The sequence below is a fragment of the Pezoporus flaviventris genome, unplaced genomic scaffold (genome assembly GCF_033815535.1).
Source record: "Pezoporus flaviventris isolate CSIRO_AGI_PZ_B2104156 unplaced genomic scaffold, CSIRO_AGI_Pfla_v1 ptg000064l, whole genome shotgun sequence".
NCBI lineage: Eukaryota > Metazoa > Chordata > Aves > Psittaciformes > Psittacidae > Pezoporus > Pezoporus flaviventris.
The window spans coordinates 4,464,112-4,485,121 of record NW_026892612.1 but is presented as its reverse complement, the minus strand read 5'-3'; the positions used below and the strand labels follow the sequence as shown (position 1 = coordinate 4,485,121).

The 21,010-nt window shown below is 50.7% G+C and overlaps 2 protein-coding genes across 3 annotated transcripts; both read right to left on the bottom strand.

The window, feature by feature from the left end:
• Window positions 1–237: 237 nt before the first annotated feature.
• Window positions 238–4,145, bottom strand: LOC133278235 (SUN domain-containing protein 5-like). 2 transcript variants are annotated; one of them, XM_061470744.1, is made up of 5 exons: window positions 4,106–4,145; window positions 3,634–3,734; window positions 2,893–3,060; window positions 1,002–1,091; window positions 238–727 (listed from the first exon to the last, which is right to left on the bottom strand). In XM_061470744.1, exons 1-5 carry the CDS (start codon window positions 4,131–4,133, stop codon window positions 572–574), a joined length of 543 nt encoding a protein of 180 aa, XP_061326728.1. In that variant the 5' UTR covers window positions 4,134–4,145; the 3' UTR covers window positions 238–571. The 2 variants fall into 2 exon arrangements, with proteins under 2 accessions (XP_061326728.1, XP_061326727.1); XM_061470743.1 differs by having other exon boundaries at window positions 3,841–4,132.
• An 11,359-nt stretch (window positions 4,146–15,504) lies between these two features.
• LOC133278234 (SUN domain-containing protein 5-like) lies at window positions 15,505–20,026 on the bottom strand. The gene is made up of 7 exons (XM_061470742.1): window positions 19,989–20,026; window positions 19,610–19,706; window positions 19,373–19,442; window positions 18,901–19,001; window positions 18,160–18,327; window positions 16,269–16,358; window positions 15,505–15,994 (listed from the first exon to the last, which is right to left on the bottom strand). Exons 2-7 carry the CDS (start codon window positions 19,700–19,702, stop codon window positions 15,839–15,841), a joined length of 678 nt encoding a protein of 225 aa, XP_061326726.1. The 5' UTR covers window positions 19,703–19,706; window positions 19,989–20,026; the 3' UTR covers window positions 15,505–15,838.
• Window positions 20,027–21,010: the final 984 nt, after the last annotated feature.

Genomic DNA, 21,010 nt, shown 5'->3' with positions numbered 1-21,010 from the left:
GCTGAAAACGTGGAGCTGAACTGGGCGAATCTCTCCACGACAAAGACAGATATTTGCATGTGTAGTAGTCAGATAGAAGCTGACTGTGTTTTAGTTGTTTCAAGATGGGGAAATGGCGGCTTTCTTAAAGTCGAGCAGAAGACAGAAAGCGAGGGCTGTTCCTGGGAGCATGCATGGGCATGGGGAAGCTGAGCCAACATCCTCCCCTTCACGGCAGTAAGGCTGCTCAGGCCCCATCACCTCATGCAGACTTGGCTGCACCCTGTGCGGGGCCCCACTGGACCCCGTCCCCAGAGTCAAGGTGCTGTGTGAATGGAATGGGCCCGTGCTTTGATGATCATGACCCACAAAAGATTTTGTCAAGGAACTAGGCAAGAAAAGGCAATGGGAATGTTGTCTCCTTTTGGTCACTTAAGAAACATTCCTGTGGTGGAGAGAAAGTGAAAAGCTTGAGGAAGGCCTTGGCCTGCGAAAGGCAGTGGTTGGCAGCTGTGAGAAGGCCACTGACATTGCTGTGCCCCAGACTAACGGCCAATCACTCTCCTCCTTTCTCCATTTTCCTCTTTAATTCTTACTGAAGTGAGTTCCTCACATCTGAAATCTGGCTGATGGCACTGGTTCCATCCACCTTCCCGTGCACCTGCACTCGATAAATACAGGTGTAGCCTGGTTTTCCCCAGTTGCTCTGTACGACAAGCTTCAAGAAATGGAAGTCTCTCATCTCATCCTGCAAAGAACCCAGGGTCACTCCTGGGGTGTTGGGAGCGAAAGCAGGCTCCGCCCGTCTTCCTCTGCCAGCCAGGTCTGGCTCCAGGACCAGCTCCTGCACTGGCTAAGGTGGCAGCTTCTCCCTTCTTCCCCTCTCCCACCCTCGCACCAAAGGACCCCTGCTCCCCTGCAGATCAGAAGCCAGGCCTCAGAGAGCAAGGCAGGTGGCTCTGGAAACCTGAGGCTTGATGGCCCAGAAAATGGGTCCTGGGGAAAATCCTGCTGCACTGTACCTGCAAAGGGAAGGTCTGGATAACCTCTTCCTGTGCAGTGTAGGTGAATGTCCCAAGCGGAGTTTCATCTTTGCCTCCTTCATTCAGTCCCTTGGAGATAAAGCACATGGGAGCAGTTCAGGCTCAACACAGCCACAAGGAAACGCTCATGCCAGATCTGGGAATGTGGTTTCCCTCCAGCTCCTGCAGCTCCAGCACAGTCTGATGCAGGATGCAGTAGGACTGAGTCTCCCCGTCGCGTGTTACTCAAGAGCCTAGAGGTGCTGGGCAGTCATGGCAGTCAGGTGAAGTTCCCAATGACTAGAGAAAGGGAAATATAACCCCCATTTTCAAGAAGGGGAAAATGGATGACCCTGGGAATTACAGACCAGTCAGTCTCACCTCTGTGCCTGGCAAAATCTTGGAGCAGATTCTCCGGGATGGCATGCTAAGGCACATGAAAATCAACAAGGTGCTTGGTGACAGCCAGCATGGCTTCACTAAGGGGAAATCCTGCCTGACCAATTTGGTGGCCTTCTATGATGGGGCTACAGAACTGATGGACAGGGGTAGAGCAGTTGATGTCATCTACCTGGACTTGTGTAAAGCGTTTGACACTGTCCACATGACATCCTTGTCTCTAAATTGGAGAGACATCAATCTGATGGATGGACCACAGGGTGGATAAAGACCTGGCTGGATGGCCGCACACAAAGAGTTGTGGTCAATGGCTCAGTGTCTGGCTGGAGACCAGTAACGAGTGGTGTCCCTGAGGGATCGGTGTTGGGACCGGTCTTGTTTAATATCTTTGTCACTGACATGGACAGTGGGATTGAGTGCGCCCTCAGCAAGTTTGCTGATGACACCAAGCTGTGGTTTGGTTGATACCCTGGAGGGAAGGAATGCCATCCAGAGGGACCTCGACATGCTTGTGAGGTGGGCTGATGCCAACCTCATGAAGTTTAACCATGCCAAGTGCAAGGTCCTACACCTGGGTCGGAGCAATCCCAGGCGCAGCTACAGGTTGGGCAGAGAAGAGATTCAGAGCAGCCCTGCGGAGAAGGACTTGGGGGTGTTGGTCGATGAGAAAATGAACATGGGCCGGCAGTGTGCGCTTGCAGCCCAGAAAGCCAACCGTAACCTGGGCTGCATCAAAAGGAGCGTGACCAGCAGGTCGAAGGAGGTGATCCTGCCCCTCTACTCTGCTCTTGTGAGACCTCACCTGGAGGTGCAGATCTGGTGTCCTCAACATAAAAAGGACATGGAACTGTTGGAACAAGTCCAGAGGAGGGCCATGAGGATGATCAGGGGACTGGAGCACCTCCCGTGTGAAGACAGGCTGAGGAAGTTGGGGCTGTTCAGCCTGGAGAAGAGAAGGCTGCGTGGAGACCTCATAGCAGCCTTCCAGTATCTGAGGGGGCCTGTAGGGATGCTGGAGAGGGACTCTTCATTAGAGACTGTAGTGATAGGACAAGGGGTAATGGGTTAAAACTTAAAGAGGGGAAGTTTAGGTTGAATATAAGAAGGAAATTCTTTCCTGTTAGGGTGGTGAGGCACTGGAATAGGTTGCCCAGGGAGGTTGTGAATGCTCCATCCCTGGCAGTGTTCAAGACCAGGCTGGACGAGGCCTTGGGTGATCTGACTTAGCGTAAGGTGTCCCTGCCCATGGCAGGGGGGTTGGAACTAGATGATCTTAAGGTCCTTTCCAACCCTAACTGTTCTATGATTCTATGAAAATGCACTGAGCAGGACGTGGGGTGACACCATTCCACATGTCCCTTGAAATGTCCCGTCAGAGGATGGCAGTGCTTGGGAGCACCAGAATCTCAGCAGATGCGCAGAGACCAGCAAGTCCCTGTTACAGCTTTCCCACACAGCCGGGTCGCAGCCCCCCAGGGCTCAGCAGACTCACATAGACTATGAAATTTCGCGGGGCACTGCTGATAGTCCTCAGCGGAGAGTCTGTCTTTAAGGTGTGCTGTACGGTGATGGCCGTTGGTCGTACTTTTGCAGGCAACTGGATTAGCACCTCACTCTCAGACCCTTGGAAAGGCCAGCAGTATCCCGGGGAAGAATCAGGCTGAAAGCAGAGGACAAGAGAATGAAAGTGAGAGTGTGATGTGGCCCACTGCTCTCCTGTGCAGCCAGAACCATAGGCGGCACTGCACCTGTGGGAAAACCTCAAAACGAATGGCATTTGTCCACTTCCCCATAAATGGGAAGTGAATGGAAGTGCCCACTCATCTTCCTAACCGGGCAAAAAGGAAAACAGCTTGTCAGCGGGAAACATCTGATACCTGCACCTGAGTCAGGCCTTTAAAGAAACCTGTCTTTTCGCACAGCAGCTCTGAAGCCTCTCCCCACCCTTCACTGTCCAGTCAGGAGAGGGACAGTCAAGCTGTGGCAGGGAAATGGGGAAATACACAGACATGACCTGGGACGGTGAGCAGGAAGCTCAGCTCAGCACAGCCACTTCTGTGGCCAGCTGCTGTTTTGGAGGGATCCAAGCCCTCTGTGAGACCTCAGGTGTCAGGCACCGGACCCATGCCATGCCCTTGAGCAACACCACTGGCCTGAGGGGAGATAGCCCAGGGCTTGCAACCGACTCTGTAAGAGGCAAGAGAAGCAGCACTGACAGTTTCTGCTACTCTACCTGCACAAAGGTATCCAGAATGGGTGGAATACACAGGAACCAAAACATCCTGCAGAGCCATGCAGAGCTGCTGGATGATCTCTGCAGGTTGATGGCAGCCCCTGGAGGGAGAAGAAAGGAGAGTGCAGGAGGCTCCATGCTCTGAGGACCTGGTGGCTGCAGGCTATTTCTAAGGATGTCTGCCAGCCTCCATATGCAGCACCACACCTTTGTGGGTGCCCCAGGAAAACAAGGTAATCCCCATGCCCGGCGACAGCATTTCTCTCTCAGACACACAACAGGAGGTCTGTGAGTGCTGGGAGACAGCAAACCCCAGGAGACCTGCTCGGTCACAGTCACGCTCTTGCATCCCGTGGTTTTGTTCCGTGTCCCTGTGCCTCAGAGAACCGAGGCTGCCACACAGCCTCCTTTTGGGAGCGCTAAGCAGGAGCTCAGTGCGATGACAGCCCTGCCTTCCTGGGGTCATCCGTACTTGTGCTTTTCACAGCCCAGCCAGACATCTGTGTGATTGCAGACATCCTTCTCTCAGTTGCTGAGCTTCCTGGGGAAAACACAAACAACCACGTCACAAGCTGGCCAGAAGGGTCTTTACGGTGGAGAAGCACAACCAGCATCCCCCGGCAACGGATGGGGTGTGTGGGCTGAGCAAGAAAAGCCCAGCAGCTGCCCAGGGAGGGCCCGGCCCTCTTTCCCAAAGTGCAGGATCACCTTCTTCACAGTGTTGATCTCTGCAGCCAGGCTTGCCAGTTCATCTCTCAGATGTTGCATGTTGTCCATTTTTTTCCGCGCCAGAGCAAGCATATTTCTGCAGTCAGCGGGAAAAGCAGATCTTGTCAGAGAGTTGCCCAGCCCCTCCCAAAGCCTCCAAGCTTGGGAGGAAGAGAGGCAGCAAAGCTCCAGCCTTTTTTTTTCACTTTCCCTGGCTTGTGAATACTTCCTTCCCCTCCAGGTTTAGCAAAAGGCCCAGGCAGGAGCACAAGATACACGCTCTGGGCACTGTGAAAGTGAATGAAAATAGCAGGAGCTCATCTGCCACTACCCCATGAAACGTGTTGCATGCAGGTCAGGAGAGAGGGGAGGACTCTTACCGAAAGGAATACAGGTCAGCTGCAGGCTCCCCCAGCAGTACCTGAAAGGAAAAGGCTCTCCTGAGTCCCCAGAACTGCCAGGGCTTTCCAGAGTCATGGCAGAAGCTGCGGCTGATTCTCTATGTCACTGCCTGGAACTGGAGGGACTGGGCTATTTACCCATGCACCCACCTCCACCAGTGCTCCTCTGTGGGACTTTACGGTCCCACAGCTGCAGTCACTGACCTGTGGCAGACCTGCTGTCTGCAGCATCCACATCACCGTCGAGGTCCCACAGAAGGCACCAGCTGTAATTCACATCACCAAAAGAGGTATTATATCAGGGTTTCTAATGATCCCTGTAGTCACATGGTCCCCTCCCACAGCAGGATGGCAAGAGGCTGGCTGAGGACATAGGGATGCAGAGAAGGGTTGGTACTACAAGTGGAGACCCTCTCCCCATGCCGGAGGGCTCTGCACACTCCTAGCTTCCAGGTGTGCTTGGAGCCCCACAGCTACAGACCGTATCTCCTCCCATCTGTGGTGAGCATCATAGGCTCTGCACCTGTTTCAGCTGTTGGCTCTGGGGCTGGTTGCATCATGGACATCTCAGAAGCTCCCTGAGCTTCAGACATGGAGGGGTTGGAAGGGCCCCACCAGCACCTCTCTCTCACTCTGAAGCTCGCATTCTCTGCCTCCATGCCTCCACTGGCAACAGGCAAATACTCACCAAAAGCCGCTAGGATCATCAAGAAGAGGACTGTGAAGAGCCTCTTCTTTGTCAAGGGGATGAGCCCTTTCCTGGAAAAGAGGGAGTTTGGCTGGCAGCAATGATCCAGGGCAGAGCCCTGCACATGGGGGATTTTCTCTTACAAGCTGAGGAGCAGTAATCTTGAAGTAGCCAGAAAGCTCCTGGCGGGGAGCACAACCAGCCCCACTTTCCTCCACCAGCCTCCCTATGCTCGCCCTGAGCCCTCCACGCTCCGTGTCCCTGTGTTGTTACTGAGCAGGCGCTGTACTCACATGGTGGCGATCCCTGAGCAAAGGCACCTCTGCAGGAAGACCATGGCCGTTACCACACTGCAGAGCAACCCTGGGCAAAGAAATCAGAGAAAAGCCTCAGGATCCTCCTTGAGTACATGCCAGATAGCTGCAGGCAGGTGGGTGCTGTTCCCACGCAGTCCCTCTCCGGGGGTGAGGCAAGGGCTGTGGCTGTGGCCTCCAGAGGGGAAGCTGAGAGTGTGGAGTGGAAGGCCGGGCAGGATCCCCTTGCAGTCAGGGTACGTATGCCGTACCTGGGGAGGGAGGGTGGCACGAGTCCTGGGGTGCCCCCTAGGAACTACAGTATCCCAGCTCCTTCATCGTCACATAGCCACAGTGAGCCCAGGCAGGGAGGATGGTGCTGGTTCTGCAGCGCTGTTGGGCCTGGCCAAGTCGGGCAGGCTTGGTGCAAACATGGGGTGAAAGGCAGCGCTGAACTCACCCTCACTTTCTGCAGCAGGGCAGTGGGCAGACCTTTGCCCTTGGGTGCTCCGAGCCTTCGAACAACTTTGCCTGCTGCGGCTAGCTGTTCTCCCTGGCCAGGCAGCCGCCCGTGCTCGTGGACGAGCCTTCCTCTGCACCATCCTGGTGAGAAATTACGCCTTCTTCAAGCTGCAAGGGTTTGTCTGTGTGGGCAGATGAGCTCCTGAAGACGGCCCAAGAGACACTTGCCAGTGGCACTCAGCCTGCAGAACGCTGTGAGTTCCATCTGGGCCCACAGTGCCCAACCTCACAGACTCTCCCCCTGCGTGGTGTGACGTCATAGTGTGGCGTTAGATGAAGCAGTAGGGTGGGTGCAGGGTCCGGGGTGTGTGGAGAAAGACTCCACAGCTCACTTGGTGGTGTGTTTTGCATATCCTACACCTTCCTGGGGCAGGATGTACCCTAGAGGTGAGCAGTGGGTCCAGTGTTGTGGAACAGGATTCCTGCCCCTCCTAGAGAACTGCGCCCAGGTCTCCACTCCGCAGTACAGGAAGGATGCAGAGCTACTGGAAAGAGTTCAACAACGAGCCAGTAAGATGGCAAAGAGACTGGAGCACGTCTCATACGAGGAAAGGTTGAGCTTGGACTGTGAGCAGGAAGCTCGGCTCAGCACAGCCACTTCTGCGGCCAGCTGCTGTTTTGGAGGGATCCAAGCCCTCTGTGAGACCTCAGGTGTCAGGCACCGGACCCATGCCATGCCCTTGAGCAACACCACTGGCCTGAGGGGAGATAGCCCAGGGCTTGCAACCAACTCTGTACAGAGTATTTTTTATCTCAATCATTCTAGCACTGTTCACTGCTGGAAAGTACTGAGTATTGTCTTTCTATTCTGCCCATTTATTTCATAACTGGTGAGGTGGATTTGTACTCAGATTTGATGACGCTCCCTTTGTGCACCTCAGCAAAATGCGTACTCTGTGCATACCTTAATAACACTTGTTAATCAAATAGCAATAATAATACCAATCCTGGTGGAAGACCTGCTGACTGTGTGATAGTTACTACAGCATTTTCTGTCACTGCTCTAAGCACAAGATTGCTCTCTCAGACACACAACAGGAGGTCTGTGAGTGCTGGGAGACAGCAAACCCCATGAGACCTGCCCAGTCACAGTCATGCTCTTGGGTCCTGTGTTTTTTTCCATGGGGAGCGCTGAGCAGGAGCCCAGTGTGGTGACAGCCTGCCCTGCCTTTGTCCATCTGTACCTATGTTTTTCAGAGCCCAGCCAGACATCTGTGTGATTACAGACATTGTGTCTCTCATTTGCTGAACTTCCCTGGGAAAGACATGTACAATCACATCACGAGCCAGACAGAAAGATCTTTACAGTGGAGAAGCTCAACCAGCATCCCCTGGCAAAGGATGGGTGTGCGGGTTGAGCAGAAAAAGCCCATGAGCTGGCGCAGGCTGGATGTGGTTCTGTGCAACCTGATCTATTCGGAGATGTCCCTGCTCATCCCCTGCAGGGAGGCTGGGACTAGATGGCTTTTGAAGGTCCCTTCCAACCTAAACCATTCCGTGATTCTATGAAGCACTAGAGTGAAAATAATGTAAATATAGATAAGGTATGATTATCGATAGTAATCTTTATCTGGTGTCTGCCTGATGTGACCAAGGATTATGCTCAGGATTTAACCAGCTATCAGGTTTGGGATAAAGAAGTAATCCAAACGGGTCCCTTTTAGATCAGGAAATAGAGATTTTTGAGACCTGTTCTTTCTGCTCAGTTCCTATGTTTCTTTATAGAGAATGTTTTTCATTTGGCTATAACTTTTCTCTGGGCTATTGAGAGGTGCTGTGAGTTCTATGATGACACACAGAATAGAAATCCTATAGACAGTCATCTAGGCTCAGCCTTCTTTACAGTTTTTTTTTACTGCAGGAACTGAACTTGGCTATGCCTGTGATGTTCTCCAGTCTTACTCTTTTAAAACTGACTTTTTACTGTCTTACTGACTTGGTGCCACCACTGGCTCTACTGTTACACCTAAGATTATCATTAAATCCTCATTTACTTATCTTAAATTTCTAGTCACAGTGTTTATTAATTTGGTTGTTATGATAGCTTCAGAACAGCGGTTTTGTTTAGCTGTAGAAAGCACTGTACCTTATTACCAGGCCTGTGATATTTGAGTCTTTCATCTGACATGAATTGAAGAATTTATTCATGCTGCTTTCTTAAAAGGTTTCCTGTGAATCATTTTAATAGCATTTATTCTCTTGTAAATTAAATGGCTGCAGAAATGAGAAGTTGTCGTTCCCTCCCCATCCTTCTCCTTCATGTGCCTCCTGTGAAGCAAAGCTAGGTATAACTGTAGTGCACTTTAACAACTAGATATAGTATGGTAACTCTGGTTTACCTACTACTTCACTGGGCACATGAGAGGTGATCTCTGCCATTGTAGATGCCTGCTATCCTCTTACTTTAATCATGATTACTGATGATCTGTATTTCACTTAACTAACTAAACCTTCCGAGCAATAAGTCTAAGTGATGTTCCATTTTCATTTCTGTGTGGATATTGTCCAGCCTCTTTGAGCTCAATGACTAAAAATCTGTGGAAGCTAAATAGCTGGTGCAGTGCTCTTTCTTAAGTCCCAGGACTGTGATTTCATTTACTCACCTTGGCTCACACCAGAAATTCAGTCTATGTAAGAAGAATTCTGTGTTCATACACAAATCCTTAGTGCTGTTTTTTTTTTTTTAAATAAAGTTATATAAATATAATAGTGCTGTTATTGTTTTTAAAAATAATTCAAAAAATCTCTGTGTAATTACTCTGACAGTAGACACAGAGGGGTGAAAACAAGAATTCTGTTATATTTGTGGCTCATTACATGACATTGTTTCAGCTCTCTTGACCAGTGGAGGCAAAAAGCGAAGTTCACTATAGATATTTCTTGCAATATCTCCAGTTTTATTTAAAGAACTTTAACATGCAGTCATGACTGGATACATGAGAAGACTTTTGATAATATTTCTTGCTCTCACTGAAGGATGCAGAGCTACTGGAAAGAGTTCAACAATGAGCCAGTAAGATGGCAAAGAGACTGGAGCATGTCTCATACGAGGAAAGGTTGAGCTTGGACTGTTCAACCTGGAGAAGAGAAGGTACAGGGGGGGGGAATCTTGCTAATGTTTGTGAAGACCTGAAAGGAGGATGCAAAGAGGACAGAGCCCGCACTTTTCAGTAGTGCCCAGTGACAGAACCAGAGGCAAAGTGCAACACAGGAGTCTCCGTCTGAACAACAGGAAACACTTTTTCGGAGTGAGGGTGACCGAGCACTGGCATGGGCTCCCCAGGGAGATTGTGGAGTCTCCATCCCTGGAGACATTCAACAGCCTCGACAGTGGTCCTAGGCAACCAGCTCTAGGTGAGCCTTCCTGACTAGGGTGTTTAGACCACATACCCTCCCAGAGGCCTTTTCAGACCTCAAGCAGTCTGTGGCCCCATGATTTCACTTCAAAGGCAGTCTTCTAGTAGGAATTGCGTTTTAATACTTTTCTTAGTTTTCAACTTGCGAAGTATGAACTAAGGTCACTATTTTAAAATGCTCAGTTTGTACCCCATCTTTAAGTCACCCAAGTTTCCACTCTGTTGAGCTGATGTGGTACGGAAGAGATTTCAGTTCGTATACACGGGAATTTCTCTATCATGAATTTCTCCCTTGTGTTCCTCCTAGGTCAGTAACAGATTTACTGACTCATGCTGGGCCCCCTCTATCTCTAACAGCCTTTTTCACAGCAGCTAGCATAGGCATGTGGCATAGATTGTTATATTCTTGAGTATGGCCAGTCGCTGAAGCTGTTCCTTGAAACGGAACTGCAGAGACCTGTGCCTAATACCCAAGCCCTACTCAGTTGACCTTTATCATTCCGCTGAAATACCTGAATGAGAGCTGACCTTGGTTTTCTGCCAGGAATTGCATTTTAATTTTTATCATTCTTTTACGTTTGCTTGGGCAAATATCTAACAACCAAGGGACTGCTTGTGTTATTCCCCCCCCCCCAGCATGGACTAGAAGATGTTAATTGCTTTGGTTGACAGTCATGAGAATGCATGAGTAACATTTATTAGTGCAAACGTATAACCGCAGAACCAGATGCTAGAAATAAGGTTGTGACGTAAGTGTGAAAGTGGGCAACTGGAGTTGAAGGAGAAAGTGACCAAAGTATTCTGGTGATAGGAACTTGCTTTTGAGAGGCCAGTGTATTGTAGCTGCAAAAAAATCCCTCACATCAACAGACATTTTTATGAAGTCAGGAAAGCACTATTAATATTTTATATCATACAGTTGTCATCATGTGTGTTACAAAAACTGAAATGGAAACAGGTGCATAGAAGGGCTAACGTAAAGAATTGAAAACCAGGATATCTACAAAGATTAAATGTCCATTTTTCCTTTTTTCTTGAATAATGACATACAATGATAAGTATGTGTATCAAATGGTTATGCATTAGTTACTGAGAAATTAATCATAACTCAACCCTAAAATACTGAATCAGCTACTGCTAGTTTTATTTCCCACCACCTGAGAAGTACTGTAACATTTTTTGAAGTAGGACAGATGAGCCGAACTGAGGTTTTAGGTGTGTGAGTACACCGTATTCCCAAAGGCGTTTGAAAAGAGCCTGCATTCCCGTTCCTTCGCAGTCTGGCTTTGCTGTACTAATACGTGCTTCGAATTTCCCGCTACCTTCTATTTCCTTGCCAAGGGAAGACGACTCTTTTCTCCTCCCTCCCACTCTACATCCCTGTCTCGCCCCCCTCAGTGACCACTTAAAAAGACCGCTTTCTTAGCACTGCTGCTCCTCGGGAGCCCTCCTTCTCTTCAGTGCCGCTACGCCCCCTACCGCACACAGGGCTACCGAACACGGCCAAGACCCGACAGCTCTCGCGGGAGTCGCTGGCGAGATCTGGGCGTTGCCCGAGCAACGGCGGCCACGCCTTGGGCCCCTTTCTCCGGCCACGTACGCAAAGCGGTCTGAGGAGCGCGGCTGCGCTGAGCGGTTGGGGGCCCTGCCCAGCTCCATGGATGGCTCTGAGGCCCTCACCCTCACCGAGAAGCCTGTGCGTGGCCCCCAGGGGTGCAGAGTGACTTGATCTGCTCTCCTCGGGAGGGATGGAGGAACCCGTGCGGGGCTGACAGGAAGACGTGCAGCCGCCCAGGTCTCGTGCTGCAGGGAATGACAGGGCCTTTCTCTGGTAGCGAATGGCAGCAGAGACAGGGGCTGTGTCACATGTGACCGTGTGGACGATCTGCTCAGCCTGGGGGCAGACCTAAAAGAAGTAGTAGGAAGGTTAAGAAGCATCAGGGAGTCTGAGAAGGATATAGGCTTGTGGAACCAGGCTCTGGCCTCACTGAGAGAAAAAAAAACCCAAGATCCAGAGGTCATGAATCCTCCCCCTTCCCAGACTGAAGGCAGTAGCTCAAAGGAAAGGAGTGAATGGATGCAAGTCCGCACTTGGGCAGCAGGTGAAAGCCACTCTTGCCCACTTCTCCCTCCCAGGTGCATCTGTATGTTATAAAAATCTAGCCAATGATTTTTATTATCATTAATATCGAGAGACAATAAGCAAGCAGCACTGGGTGTGCCGGGGAGTCTTTGCTCCGCCCAAGACGCACAAGGGGAACTTCTGGGGATAGTCTGTTATACTTTTTGGTTTCACGGGCTTCTTGGGTTTCAGCCAATCCTGTTGTCTTCTTTTCCCGGGTTTCTTCGGTTTCAGCCAGTCCTGTTGTTTTCTTTTCCCGGGCTTCTTCAGCCAATCCTGTTGTCTTCTTTTCCCGGGCTTCTTCACCTGTTGCTGGGGTCTTGTCTCCGGGTGAAGAAATACTATGTCTGTCACAAGTCTGACCACCATCTTAGCCCCCATAAATTCCACTCCTTATGTGTTTATTTGTTCAGCGCACAGATTTCACAACGTTCTGTAACAGGACATGTCTCTAAGTTACCTACCCCCCTGTTTTCTAAGAACATTCATGCAGTTTAAACAATGAACAAAACATTCCTTTGCACAATATTGCGGTTGACCCAGGGGAATTATTCCCTTGTTTCTTCTTCCTCCTCACTGTGGTATTGACAGGGACACTTAGCATACCCTTTGCACATAGCACAATGATCACAAGGGATTCCATCTCCACACAAAGTGCAATGATCACTAGGACCCCTGAGTTGCTGACACGATGTAACTGACATGTACAACCTCAGCAATATGAGGCTCAGGAACTGAAAGGCCAGTCAGTGGATGGTCGGAAGTCCATCTGCTGCAGAAGTGGTGGCAGGGTCAGAAAAGCATAATCCCCATATTACGATCACCTCTGTGAGGCAGAAAAGATGGGTTGTAGTTGTAGGTGATTCTCTTCTGAGGGGAACAGCGCGGCCACTATGCTAGGCAGACCCCTCTCATGCAGAAGTCTGCTGCCTCCCTGGGGCCCAGGTTAAGGACATTGTCAGGAAACTGCCAGCCTGGTATGGCCCTCGGGCTGCTGCCTGTTAGTGGTCTTCTATGGGGGTGGTGATTACGCTGCGACCCGTAGTCCCAAGTGTGATCAAAAGGGACAGTGGGTAAGGGGGATCTGGGATACAAGTTATTTTATCCTCTCCAGCTGTGGGCAGTGACATTAGATGGACTAGGTGGACTCGGTCCTTTGGTACATGGCTCCATGGCTGGTGACACCTCCACAGTTTGGAGTATTTTGATAATGGGATGGCTTACATGGCACCAGGTTTACTGGTGTCGGATGGGATTCACCCCTCTCAAAGTGGGAAGAGTGTCTTTGCTCATTAAACTACACATGATAAGGGAGGGAGGTGATACTAAGCTTTCCCATGACAAGCTGTGCGACAAACAGTTGGCTTGTGGAAAGGTGAATTTGAGCCATAAAGATTGGAGGTAGGGAGCCAGTGGTAAGAGTTCAGGAGGAAGACAGTGTCCAGAATCTTGACTCCGATTTACTGGCTGCATCAAATTCTCTGCTAGAGCCTGCATTACAGTATATGATGTCTGATGATTCAAACTTTCTTTATTGTCTGTCCCTTTGAAATACTTTTAAGTTTTCCTATATATTCTGTGCATCTTAAAATCAGAATTATTATTCAGCTGCATTCCAGACTTCATGGAATTTTTATGATCTAATCTTCTTTTAAGGTAAAACCAATGTTTTTTTTTTATTTCAATGATTCTAGCACTGTTCACTGCTGCAAAGTACTGAGCATTGTCTTTCTATTCTGCCCATTTATTTCATAACTAATGAGGTGGATTTGTACTCAGATTTGATGACGCTCCCTTTGTGTACTCTCTGCATACCTTAATAACACTTGTTAATCAAATAGCAATAATACCAGTCCTGGTAAAAGACCTGCTGACTGTGTGATAGTTACTACAGCATTTTCTGTCATTGCTCTAAGCACAAGATTGCTGTGCTGTGACTAAAATTATTTTGGTGGCACCAAAACCACGGAATCTGTTACAGTGTGCACCAATTCAGTCATTTAGAAAATAACGCTGAATTTATACTGAAATAGTGGACATCATAGAAGGCAGCTAGGTTGGTCACACACAACATGCCCCTGGTGAAACCATGCTAGCTGTCTCAAATCACCTCCCTGTCCTGCATACGCAAAGACTATTTTGGAGGCCAGTAATTAGCAGTGTACCCCAGAAGTCAATACTGGGTCCAGTGCTGTTTTAACATCTTCAGGAATGGTCTGGATGGAGGGGTGAGTGTACCCTCAGTAACGGCACACAAAACTGAGAAGAGTGGCAGATACACCAGCAGGTGCCATCCAGATGGATCTCAACAGGCTGGAGAAATGAGCTGACAGGAACATCATGAAGTTCAACAGTAAGAACTGCACAATGCTGTACCTGAGCAGGAAAAGCCCCGGGCACCAATATATCCTAGAAAGCAGCTTGGCAGGACTTGGGGGTCTCGGTGGACATCAGCTTGACCACGAGCCAGCAATGCGCCCTTGCCATAAAGAAAATAAATGATACCCTGGGCTGCATTAAACAAAGGATTTTGAGCAGGCCGAGAGAGGTGACCCTTCACTTCTACTCAGCACTGATAAAGCTACATGTGGAGTCCTGTGCCCAGTTCTGGGCTCCTCAATACAAGAGATGCATGGATGAACCGGAGAGAGTTCACCGAGGACCACAGAAATGAGGAGGGGACTGGATCATCTCTCCTACAAAGAAAGTATGAGAGAGACTAGAAAAAACCAGGTGGCTCGCGAGGATCTTAATAAAGTGTATAAATGTCCAAATGGACGGTGTAAAGAGGACAAAGCCAGGCTCTTCTCAGTGGTGCCCAGTGACGGGACCAGAGACAATGAGCACAGACTGAAGCACAGGAGGTGCCCTCTAAAATGTCAGGAAACTATTTTATTGCGAGAGTGACTGAGCCCTGGCACAGGCACAGGCTGCACAGAGAGGTTGCGAATTGTTCAACTTTGGAGTTATTCAAAAGCTGTCTGGATACAGTCCTGAGCAAATGATTCTGTATGACCATGCTTGAGCAGAGGCACTGGACCAGGTGTCCTGCGGAAGGGACTTCCAACCTTAGTCAATCTGATTCTCAGCTTACTGCCATCCTCTTGCAGCAGACAGCTGACCAGATGCTTTTCTTCCCAGCATTCCTGACAGAGTCTTCCATGGAAAATGAAGCATGTACCAATGAAGTCTCATATCCTTACCAACAAAGGACAGAGGCAGTGGAATTCTCAAAAAAAAAAAAAAAAATCCCCTATCCTGAAGTATGAATTAGCTGTATGACAATGTAACTGTCCACCTGAGCTTGCCTAGTCCCACATTAAATTCAAAGGCAAATGAGGAAAGCGACATGGACGGAGAGCTAAGTACCCAAGCTTTTCCCACAGAGCTGTACCCACTGGAGTCAGGAGAAGATTCCATTGGTTTTCAGGCCTCCTAGACTTAGCAGAGTAGCGGGAACGATGGTGGGAGTGTTGGACTTAGGCTTCAGAGTTTACATCAGTCTGAGAGTAATGGGTGTAGGTCCGCAGCCTTGCAGACTTGCTGCTGAAAACGTGGAGCTGAACTGGGCGAATCTCTCCACGACAAAGACAGATATTTGCATGTGTAGTAGTCAGATAGAAGCTGACTGTGTTTTGCTGTTTCAAGATGGGGAAATGGCGGCTTTCTTAAAGTCGAGCAGAAGACAGAAAGCGAGGGCTGTGCCTGGGAGCATGCATGGGCATGGGGAAGCTGAGCCAACATCCTCCCCTTCACGGCAGTAAGGCTGCTCAGGCCCCATCACCTCATGCAGACTTGGCTGCACCCTGTGCGGGGCCCCACTGGACCCCGTCCCCAGAGTCAAGGTGCTGTGTGAATGGAATGGGCCCGTGCTTTGATGATCATGACCCACAAAAGATTTTGTCAAGGAACTAGGCAAGAAAAGGCAATGGGAATGTTGTCTCCTTTTGGTCACTTAAGAAACATTCCTGTGGTGGAGAGAAAGTGAAAAGCTTGAGGAAGGCCTTGGCCTGCGAAAGGCAGTGGTTGGCAGCTGTGAGAAGGCCACTGACATTGCTGTGCCCCAGACTAACGGCCAATCACTCTCCTCCTTTCTCCATTTTCCTCTTTAATTCTTACTGAAGTGAGTTCCTCACATCTGAAATCTGGCTGATGGCACTGGTTCCATCCACCTTCCCGTGCACCTGCACTCGATAAATACAGGTGTAGCCTGGTTTTCCCCAGTTGCTCTGTACGACAAGCTTCAAGAAATGGAAGTCTCTCATCTCATCCTGCAAAGAACCCAGGGTCACTCCTGGGGTGTTGGGAGCGAAAGCAGGCTCCGCCCGTCTTCCTCTGCCAGCCAGGTCTGGCTCCAGGACCAGCTCCTGCACTGGCTAAGGTGGCAGCTTCTCCCTTCTTCCCCTCTCCCACCCTCGCACCAAAGGACCCCTGCTCCCCTGCAGATCAGAAGCCAGGCCTCAGAGAGCAAGGCAGGTGGCTCTGGAAACCTGAGGCTTGATGGCCCAGAAAATGGGTCCTGGGGAAAATCCTGCTGCACTGTACCTGCAAAGGGAAGGTCTGGATAACCTCTTCCTGTGCAGTGTAGGTGAATGTCCCAAGCGGAGTTTCATCTTTGCCTCCTTCATTCAGTCCCTTGGAGATAAAGCACATGGGAGCAGTTCAGGCTCAACACAGCCACAAGGAAACGCTCATGCCAGATCTGGGAATGTGGTTTCCCTCCAGCTCCTGCAGCTCCAGCACAGTCTGATGCAGGATGCAGTAGGACTGAGTCTCCCCGTCGCGTGTTACTCAAGAGCCTAGAGGTGCTGGGCAGTCATGGCAGTCAGGTGAAGTTCCCAATGACTAGAGAAAGGGAAATATAACCCCCATTTTCAAGAAGGGGAAAATGGATGACCCTGGGAATTACAGACCAGTCAGTCTCACCTCTGTGCCTGGCAAAATCTTGGAGCAGATTCTCTGGGATGGCATGCTAAGGCACATGAAAATCAACAAGGTGCTTGGTGACAGCCAGCATGGCTTCACTAAGGGGAAATCCTGCCTGACCAATTTGGTGGCCTTCTATGATGGGGCTACAGAACTGATGGACAGGGGTAGAGCAGTTGATGTCATCTACCTGGACTTGTGTAAAGCGTTTGACACTGTCCACATGACATCCTTGTCTCTAAATTGGAGAGACATCAATTTGAAGGATGGACCACAGGGTGGATAAAGACCTGGCTGGATGGCCGCACACAAAGAGTTGTGGTCAATGGCTCAATGTCTGGCTGGAGACCAGTAACGAGTGGTGTCCCTGAGGGATCGGTGTTGGGACCGGTCTTGTTTAATATCTTTGTCACTGACATGGACAGTGGGATTGAGTGCGCCCTCAGCAAGTTTGCCGATGACACCAAGCTGTGGTTTGGTTGATACCCTGGAGGGAAGGAATGCCATCCAGAGGGACCTCGACATGCTTGTGAGGTGGGCTGATGCCAACCTCATGAAGTTTAACCATGCCAAGTGCAAGGTCCTACACCTGGGTCGGAGCAATCCCAGGCGCAGCTACAGGTTGGGCAGAGAAGAGATTCAGAGCAGCCCTGCGGAGAAGGACTTGGGGGTGTTGGTCGATGAGAAAATGAACATGGGCCGGCAGTGTGCGCTTGCAGCCCAGAAAGCCAACCGTAACCTGGGCTGCATCAAAAGGAGCGTGACCAGCAGGTCGAAGGAGGTGATCCTGCCCCTCTACTCTGCTCTTGTGAGACCTCACCTGGAGGTGCAGTTCTGGTGTCCTCAACATAAAAAGGACATGGAACTGTTGGAACAAGTCCAGAGGAGGGCCATGAGGATGATCAGGGGACTGGAGCACCTCCCGTGTGAAGACAGGCTGAGGAAGTTGGGGCTGTTCAGCCTGGAGAAAGAAGGCTGCATGGAGACCTCATAGCAGCCTTCCAGTATCTGAAGGGGGCCTATAGGGATGCTGGAGAGGGACTCTTCATTAGAGACTGTAGTGATAGGACAAGGGGTAATGGGTTAAAACTTAAAGAGGGGAAGTTTAGGTTGAATATAAGAAGGAAATTCTTTCCTGTTAGGGTGGTGAGGCACTGGAATAGGTTGCCCAGGGAGGTTGTGAATGCTCCATCCCTGGCAGTGTTCAAGACCAGGCTGGACGAGGCCTTGGGTGATCTGACTTAGCGTAAGGTGTCCCTGCCCATGGCAGGGGGGTTGGAACTAGATGATCTTAAGGTCCTTTCCAACCCTAACTGTTCTATGATTCTATGAAAATGCACTGAGCAGGACGTGGGGTGACACCATTCCACATGTCCCTTGAAATGTCCCGTCAGAGGATGGCAGTGCTTGGGAGCACCAGAATCTCAGCAGATGCGCAGAGACCAGCAAGTCCCTGTTACAGCTTTCCCACACAGCCGGGTCGCAGCCCCCCAGGGCTCAGCAGACTCACATAGACTATGAAATTTCGCGGGGCACTGCTGATAGTCCTCAGCGGAGAGTCTGTCTTTAAGGTGTGCTGTACGGTGATGGCCGTTGGTCGTACTTTTGCAGGCAACTGGATTAGCACCTCACTCTCAGACCCTTGGAAAGGCCAGCAGTATCCCGGGGAAGAATCAGGCTGAAAGCAGAGGACAAGAGAATGAAAGTGAGAGTGTGATGTGGCCCACTGCTCTCCTGTGCAGCCAGAACCATAGGCGGCACTGCACCTGTGGGAAAACCTCAAAACGAATGGCATTTGTCCACTTCCCCATAAATGGGAAGTGAATGGAAGTGCCCACTCATCTTCCTAACCGGGCAAAAAGGAAAACAGCTTGTCAGCGGGAAACATCTGATACCTGCACCTGAGTCAGGCCTTTAAAGAAACCTGTCTTTTCGCACAGCAGCTCTGAAGCCTCTCCCCACCCTTCACTGTCCAGTCAGGAGAGGGACAGTCAAGCTGTGGCAGGGAAATGGGGAAATACACAGACATGACCTGGGACGGTGAGCAGGAAGCTCGGCTCAGCACAGCCACTTCTGCGGCCAGCTGCTGTTTTGGAGGGATCCAAGCCCTCTGTGAGACCTCAGGTGTCAGGCACCGGACCCATGCCATGCCCTTGAGCAACACCACTGGCCTGAGGGGAGATAGCCCAGGGCTTGCAACCGACTCTGTAAGAGGCAAGAGAAGCAGCACTGACAGTTTCTGCTACTCTACCTGCACAAAGGTATCCAGAATGGGTGGAATACACAGGAACCAAAACATCCTGCAGAGCCATGCAGAGCTGCTGGATGATCTCTGCAGGTTGATGGCAGCCCCTGGAGGGAGAAGAAAGGAGAGTGCAGGAGGCTCCATGCTCTGAGGACCTGGTGGCTGCAGGCTATTTCTAAGGATGTCTGCCAGCCTCCATATGCAGCACCACACCTTTGTGGGTGCCCCAGGAAAACAAGGTAATCCCCATGCCCGGCGACAGCATTTCTCTCTCAGACACACAACAGGAGGTCTGTGAGTGCTGGGAGACAGCAAACCCCAGGAGACCTGCTCGGTCACAGTCACGCTCTTGCATCCCGTGGTTTTGTTCCGTGTCCCTGTGCCTCAGAGAACCGAGGCTGCCACACAGCCTCCTTTTGGGAGCGCTAAGCAGGAGCTCAGTGCGATGACAGCCCTGCCTTCCTGGGGTCATCCGTACTTGTGCTTTTCACAGCCCAGCCAGACATCTGTGTGATTGCAGACATCCCTTCTCTCAGTTGCTGAGCTTCCTGGGGAAAACACAAACAACCACGTCACAAGCTGGCCAGAAGGGTCTTTACGGTGGAGAAGCACAACCAGCATCCCCCGGCAACGGATGGGGTGTGTGGGCTGAGCAAGAAAAGCCCAGCAGCTGCCCAGGGAGGGCCCGGCCCTCTTTCCCAAAGTGCAGGATCACCTTCTTCACAGTGTTGATCTCTGCAGCCAGGCTTGCCAGTTCATCTCTCAGATGTTGCATGTTGTCCATTTTTTTCCGCGCCAGAGCAAGCATATTTCTGCAGTCAGCGGGAAAGCAGATCTTGTCAGAGAGTTGCCCAGCCCCTCCCAAAGCCTCCAAGCTTGGGAGGAAGAGAGGCAGCAAAGCTCCAGCCTTTTTTTTTCACTTTCCCTGGCTTGTGAATACTTCCTTCCCCTCCAGGTTTAGCAAAAGGCCCAGGCAGGAGCACAAGATACACGCTCTGGGCACTGTGAAAGTGAATGAAAATAGCAGGAGCTCATCTGCCGCTACCCCATGAAACGTGTTGCATGCAGGTCAGGAGAGAGGGGAGGACTCTTACCGAAAGGAATACAGGTCAGCTGCAGGCTCCCCCAGCAGTACCTGAAAGGAAAAGGCTCTCCTGAGTCCCCAGAACTGCCAGGGCTTTCCAGAGTCATGCAGAAGCTGCGGCTGATTCTCTATGTCACTGCCTGGAACTGGAGGGACTGGGCTATTTACCCATGCACCCACCTCCACCAGTGCTCCTCTGTGGGACTTTACGGTCCCACAGCTGCAGTCACTGACCTGTGGCAGACCTGCTGTCTGCAGCATCCACATCACCGTCGAGGTCCCACAGAAGGCACCAGCTGTAATTCACATCACCAAAAGAGGTATTATATCAGGGTTTCTAATGATCCCTGTAGTCACATGGTCCCCTCCCACAGCAGGATGGCAAGAGGCTGGCTGAGGACATAGGGATGCAGAGAAGGGTTGGTACTACAAGTGGAGACCCTCTCCCCATGCCGGAGGGCTCTGCACACTCCTAGCTTCCAGGTGTGCTTGGAGCCCCACAGCTACAGACCGTATCTCCTCCCATCTGTGGTGAGCATCATAGGCTCTGCACCTGTTTCAGCTGTTGGCTCTGGGGCTGGTTGCATCATGGACATCTCAGAAGCTCCCTGAGCTTCAGACATGGAGGGGTTGGAAGGGCCCCACCAGCACCTCTCTCTCACTCTGAAGCTCGCATTCTCTGCCTCCATGCCTCCACTGGCAACAGGCAAATACTCACCAAAAGCCGCTAGGATCATCAAGAAGAGGACTGTGAAGAGCCTCTTCTTTGTCAAGGGGATGAGCCCTTTCCTGGAAAAGAGGGAGTTTGGCTGGCAGCAATGATCCAGGGCAGAGCCCTGCACATGGGGGATTTTCTCTTACAAGCTGAGGAGCAGTAATCTTGAAGTAGCCAGAAAGCTCCTGGCGGGGAGCACAACCAGCCCCACTTTCCTCCACCAGCCTCCCTATGCTCGCCCTGAGCCCTCCACGCTCCGTGTCCCTGTGTTGTTACTGAGCAGGCGCTGTACTCACATGGTGGCGATCCCTGAGCAA

Coding starts and splice junctions, on each gene's coding strand:
- LOC133278234 (XM_061470742.1), bottom strand. CDS start 19,702: ATGCTTGCTCTGGCGCGGAAAAAAATGGACAACATGCAACATCTGAGA. Junction 19,443..19,609: donor AGATCAACACTGTGAAGAAG/GTGATCCTGCAC, acceptor TGTTTTCCCCAG/GAAGCTCAGCAACTGAGAGA. Junction 16,359..18,159: donor CGCGAAATTTCATAGTCTAT/GTGAGTCTGCTG, acceptor TTTATCTCCAAG/GGACTGAATGAAGGAGGCAA.
- LOC133278235 (XM_061470743.1), bottom strand. CDS start 4,099: ATGACCCCAGGAAGGCAGGGCTGTCATCGCACTGAGCTCCTGCTTAGC. Junction 1,092..2,892: donor CGCGAAATTTCATAGTCTAT/GTGAGTCTGCTG, acceptor TTTATCTCCAAG/GGACTGAATGAAGGAGGCAA. Junction 728..1,001: donor TCCAGACCTTCCCTTTGCAG/GTACAGTGCAGC, acceptor GGTTCTTTGCAG/GATGAGATGAGAGACTTCCA.